Source organism: Trachypithecus francoisi, unplaced genomic scaffold, assembly GCF_009764315.1.
Source record: "Trachypithecus francoisi isolate TF-2019V2 unplaced genomic scaffold, Tfra_2.0 Lachesis_group5, whole genome shotgun sequence".
Taxonomy (NCBI): domain Eukaryota; kingdom Metazoa; phylum Chordata; class Mammalia; order Primates; family Cercopithecidae; genus Trachypithecus; species Trachypithecus francoisi.
This window is the reverse complement of record NW_022681470.1, coordinates 82,937,389-82,943,632: the sequence shown is the minus strand read 5'-3', so window position 1 is coordinate 82,943,632 and position 6,244 is coordinate 82,937,389. Positions and strand designations below refer to the sequence as shown.

General features: G+C 43.6%; 1 protein-coding gene across 1 annotated transcript; it reads right to left on the bottom strand.

Annotated features, from left to right (window-relative positions):
* Nucleotides 1–4,770: 4,770 nt before the first annotated feature.
* LOC117075269 (60S ribosomal protein L17-like) lies at nt 4,771–5,417 on the bottom strand. The gene has a single exon (XM_033197431.1). The coding sequence runs from the start codon at nt 5,365–5,367 to the stop codon at nt 4,843–4,845; it is 525 nt and encodes a 174-aa protein (XP_033053322.1). The 5' UTR covers nt 5,368–5,417; the 3' UTR covers nt 4,771–4,842.
* Nucleotides 5,418–6,244: the final 827 nt, after the last annotated feature.

Below are 6,244 nucleotides of genomic sequence, written 5' to 3'. Positions count from 1 at the left end.
TAAGAGCTATTTATGACAAACCCACAGCTAATATCATACTGAATGGGCAAAAACTGGAAAAATTCCCTTTGAAAACTGGCACAAGACAGGGATGCCCTCTCTCACCACTCCTATTCAACATAGTGTTGGAAGTTCTGGCTAGGGCAATCAGGCAAGAGAAAGAAATCAAGGGTATCCAGTTAGGAAAAGAAGAAGTCAAATTGTCCCTGTTTGCAGATGACATGATTGTATATTTAGAAAACCCCATCATCTCAGCCCAAAATCTCCTTAAGCTGATAAGCAACTTCAGCAAAGTCTCAGGATACAAAATTAATGTGCAAAAATCACAAGCATTCTTATACACCAGTAACAGAGAAGCAGAGAGCCAAATCAGGAATGAACTTCCATTCACAATTGCTTCAAGAGAATAAAATACCTAGGAATCCAGCTTACAAGGGATGTAAAGGACCTCTTCAAGGAGAACTACAAACCACTGCTCAGTGAAATCAAAGAGGACACAAACAAATGGAAGAACATACCATGCTCATGGATAGGAAGAATCAATATCGTGAAAATGGCCATACTGCCCAAGGTGATTTATAGATTCAATGCCATCCCCATCAAGCTACCAATGACTTTCTTCACAGAATTGGAAAAAACGCTTTAAAGTTCATATGGAACCAAAAAGAGCCCGCATTGCCAAGACAATCCTAAGTCAAAAGGACAAAGCTGGAGGCGTCACGCTACCTGACTTCAAACTATACTACAAGGCTACAGTAACCAAAACAGCATGGTACTGGTACCACAACAGAGATATAGACCAATGGAACAGAACAGAGTCCTCAGAAATAATACCACACATCTACAGCCATCTGATCTTTGACAAACCTGAGAGAAACAAGAAATGGGGAAAGGATTCCCTATTTAATAAATGGTGCTGGGAAAATTGGCTAGCCATAAGTAGAAAGCTGAAACTGGATCCTTTCCTTACCCCTTATACGAAAATTAATTCAAGATGGATTAGAGACTTAAATGTTAGACCTAATACCATAAAAACCCTAGAAGAAAATCTAGGTAGTACCATTCAGGACATAGGCATGGGCAAGGACTTCATGTCTAAAACACCAAAAGCAACGGCAGCAAAAGCAAAAATTGACACATGGGATCTAATTAAACTAAAGAGCTTTTGCACAGCTAAAGAAACTACCATCAGAGTGAACAGGCAACCTACAGAATGGGAAAAATTTTTGCAACCTACTCATCTGACAAAGGGCTAATATCCAGAATCTACAAAGAACTCAAACAAATATACAAGAAAAAAACAAACACCCCATCAAAAAGTGGGCAAAGGATATGAACAGACATTTCTCAAAAGAAGACATCCATACAGCCAACAGACACATGAAAAAATGCTCATCATCACTCGCCATCAGAGAAATGCAAATCAAAACCACAATGAGATACCATCTCACACCAGTTAGAATGGCAATCATTAAGAAGTCAGGAAACAACAGGTGTTGGAGAGGATGTGGAGAAATAGGAACACTTTTACACTGTTGGTGGGATTGTAAACTAGTTCAACCATTATGGAAAACAGTATGGCGATTCCTCAAGGATCTAGAACTAGATGTACCATATGACCCAGCCATCCCACTACTGGGTATATACCCAAAGGATTATAAATTACTCTACTACAAAGACACATGCACACGTATGTTTATTGCGGCACTATTCACAATAGCAAAGACTTGGAATCAACCCAAATGTCCATCTGTGACAGACTGGATTAAGAAAATGTGGCACATATACACCATGGAATACTATGCAGCCATCAAAAAGGATGAGTTTGCATCCTTTGTAGGGACATGGATGCAGCTGGAAACCATCATTCTTAGCAAACTATCACAAGAAGAGAAAACCAAACACCGCATGTTCTCACTCATAGGTGGAACTGAACAATGAGATCACTTGGACTCGGGAAGGGGAACATCACACACTGGGGCCTATCATGGGGAGGGGGAGGAGGGAGGGATTGCATTGGGGAGTTATACATGATATAAACGTCATGCACATGTACCCTAGAACTTAAAGTATAATAAAAAAAAAAAAGAAAAAAAAATAAAAAATAAATGCTTTAGCATCATCAAAAAAAAAAAAAAAAAAAAAGATACTTTAACTCCTCCTCCCTTGGCCTGTCATCAATCTATCTACAAATGGATTGATTACCTTTAATGTGAAACATACATCTTCCCTTTCTTGTGTTTTAGAACAACACTCAAAATTAACAATCATTCTGAGTCATTCTTTTGTTTAAAGAGCTATTCTGATTCCCTGTGGACTCTGGGGGCAATTGTCACCCTGGTTCTGGTTTTCTGAGACTAGACGTAAGGGGTGGGTGGCGTGGGAGAGGTGACAGGAGCAGCCAGCCTGTGTTGAACAACAGTCCTGGCATTTCCCTGACTTCTCCATCACCCTGACCAAATTGGTGGCTGAGTCACCAGTGTGTGAATCACAAGTGGAGAAATGTCAGGTAGTTGACTGGTCTTTGAAGGCAATGGAACCTGAATGCAAGTGCCTTTCTGAGTCTCTGTGTGCACTTATTAAATGTAAATGCAGATTCCTGGAGCTCATCATTCAGGCACCTTGAGCTCCTATGACAGGCTAAGTCCTCTCTCTGTAGAGTTTTCACTCTAGTGGGGAAAAGGCCATTAATAAACAAACACACATCAGATATCAATGTTAATAGCAGAAAACAACGGTAATGTCCAGAGAGTACCAGGAGGGCTACTTCAGGTCAGGTGCCAAGGGAAGACCTCTTAGGAGATGACATTTCAACTCAGATCTGAATGACCAGAGGGAGCTTCCACTGAGAAGGCTTTTGTGGCCATGAGAGTTCCCTGCCTGGCCAACCTCAGGATGGCCTGCAGCAAAGGTATCTGTGCTAAGCTGACTTGAGCCACATTCTCTTCCAGGAATGACCATCTTTATGTTTTAGTTGTGTTCTTGTCACATTCTCTCCTGTTTGTGGATATTTTTGTGATGCAACCTTGTTTTCTTATTACTCACTAATGGAGAGGGGGTGGGGAGTTGTTCACTTTTTGTTTGATCTCTGTTCTCTCCCACGAGAACACACATTCCTGGAGGGCAGGGGTGCTCTGTCTTTTTCCATCTGTATTCTCATACCCAGCACAGGTTCTCAGTAAATACATGTTGAATCAACTAATGGCATAGCATCAACTGCTACCAAATTTAGCTACTGACTGATTCCTGGCACCTGTTATAACAAATAAACATGACTGTGTATGATGGAGCATTGCCAGCTTCTGATGGGTGTTCTGTTTAATCCAAATGTTAGACTCTGAGGCACATTTACAAGAGTGCAGGTTTTAGTAACTGCTCTTCCTGTACAGTGCTGTGTTCTTTTGTGCATAATATATAATAGTTAGTTAGCATTAAAATATGCTGTGAGATTTGCTACATGTCAGAAGTCATGCCCAGTGCTTAATGCATTATTCCTATTTACCTCTAACAAGTCATATTCATGAAGGTGCTATCATTATTCTCATTTTATGGATGAGGACACTGTGGCAGCTAGAAGCACTCACTTGCCCAAAGTTGCACCGCTGCCAGATGAGAATCTGGGATTCTCAATCCAGGAAATACGTCTCTGATATGGTTTGGCTGTGTCCCCACCCAAATCTCACCTTGAATTGTAATAATCCCCACGTGTCAAGGGCAGGGCCAGGTGGAGATAATCGAATCATAGGGGCAATTTCCCTCATGCTGTTCTCATTGTAGTGAACAAGGCTTACGAGATCTGATGGTTTTGTAAATGGGAGTTCCCCTACACAAGCTCTCTCTTGCCTGCCACCATGTAAGACGTGACTTTGCTCCTCATTCACCTTCCACCGTGATTGTGAGGCCTCCCCTGCCGTGTGGAACTGTGAGTCAATTAAACCCCCTTCCTTTATAAATTATCCAATTTCGGGTATGTCTTTATTAGCAGCATGAGAACAGATTAATACAGTCTCCAAAACTGATGCTTTTGACCATGATGCTATGCCCCTTCCTCCAAATGAATATCAATAAGTGTCCAGCCCAAAGGATTATTCTGCAGATGAGATGCACCCAAACACATATTTTCCTAAGCACCTGAAATTAGTTTTTTTCATTTTTATTGTGGTAAACATACACAAAATTGATCATTTTAACAATTTTTAAGTGTACAGTTCAGTGGCATTAAGTACCTTCACTCTGTTGTGTAACCATCACCACCATCCTTCTCCAGAACATTTTCATCTTCACAAACAGAAACTCTATATCTGTTAAATAGTAACGCCCCATTCCCTTCTCCTAGGCCCTGGCAACTCCCATTTTACTTTCTGTCTTGATGATTTTGACCAGTCTAGGAACCTCGTTTAAGTGGAATTCTACAATATTTGTCTTTTGTGCCTGATTTCTTTTACTTAATTATGCTCTCGAAATTCGTGCATGTTGTGGCAGGTGGGGGCATGGTCTTCCTTTAATGGCTGAGTGATATTACATTGCATGAAAATACAACGTTTTATTCATCCATTCATCCACTGAGGGACGCGTGGGTGGCTTCCCCCTTTTGGCTATTGCCAATAACGCTGCTATGAACATGGGTGTAAGAAGCATGTTCTATGTACTGATTAAGGAAATCAAAGCCTCACCCAGAATGTGTCCTGCGGCTCGAAGGGCAGTTGGGGTCCTGAGGGTGACGTGTCTCCCCGAGCTGGTGGGGAGAAGGCGCCATAATTTTCTTTTTTTTTTTTTTTTTTTCCTTTAAATTACATTTATTTTAATGCTGAATTTACTCCCGTGCCATAAGTTTTTGTTTCTTCAGTTTCTTCTGGATATCTTTTTCTTCTGGGCAACCTCCTCTTCTGGTTTAGGAACAATCTGTTCCTTTTCAGTAAGGATCATCTCAATGTGGCAGGGAGAGCTCATGTATGGGTTAATCCGACCATGAGCTCTGTAGGTCCGTCGGCGCATTTTAGGTGCTTTGTTCACTTGGATATGCTCGATGACCAGAGAATCTACATCTAAACCCTTAAGTTCAGAATTACTCTCTGCATTTTTAAGCATGTGCAGCAAAAATTCAGCACTCTTTTTGGGCCATCGACCTTGTGTCCAGCCCCACTGCTTGGCCTGGGCACACCTGCCAACTCCACCATTGTAACGTCGGAATGGTACACACTGTTTCTGTAAAGTGACATCTTTCAGATACTTCGTGGCTTTTCGAATATGCATACCCTTGATGGCCTGGGCAGTTTCACGAGTGTTCTTAAAGTGAACACGAAGATTGGAACCTCTTGATTTGCATGATTTCGTGGGGTTCTCCGGGTCAAGTGAATAGCGAACCATTTTCCCAGATTACCTCAGGCCGCTTAGGGAAAGAGAGAGAGCCATAATTTTCATGTCCTGCGCCCTCCTCACCCACCACCGCCCTTAGCCATAGTTACACCGCTGCCTTTCCCATCAGACGGTGAGGCCCCGAGGACAGCCTGGGTTTTTTTTTTTTGTTGCTGCTTCACCGCCGCCGCTGCTGGCCCCTGCAAGCTCCAGTTCTTGTGGTGCACGAGTTCGGCAGGAGAGGGGCCGCCGCACCACTGCCGAATGGAGCCCAGCACAGGTACAAAGCGCCAAGATTTGGGGAGAGCACCCTGTAGCGGGGACCAGGAGGTGCGCGCGGGCATGGGCAGCCGGCAGACACTTGCAGCCCGCTTGGCACTGGGAAGCACCCACTCCTAGTCTGCTTTAGGGGGCGCTGCTGCTCTTGGACGCCAGAATGGCTGGACTGAGCGTCCCTGACCCAGCTAGGTGCCAGTCTCAGAAGGCGCTATGGCGCTGACACGCAGGAATCCAGGTAGGCCCCCGCGCGGCCCCCGCAGCCTGACCTTGTTTCCTTTCCCAGTGTCTTTTTTTATCTTCTTCCCAAACCATCTCTGACAAGTGGGGACAAAGTGAGGATCAGTCTGAAGGTTTCTGAAGGCCTGGTTCTTCGAAACTTTTTTTTTTTTTTTAATTTAAATAAAGGTTCCAGGAGATCCTATTCTGCCCTAACAAAGGAGTCTCTCAAGGTGTGTCTCCAAAAGGCCACCAGGTCAGTGACTCAGTCCTCCAGAGCAGGGACCTGAACCACAGGGGCTTGCGGATGGCTATCACTGCACACAGGGAGATGCCTCTTTACCGGCATTTGCTGTTCAGAGGGTATCTTACCAAACCACAACCGCCTCTGTCT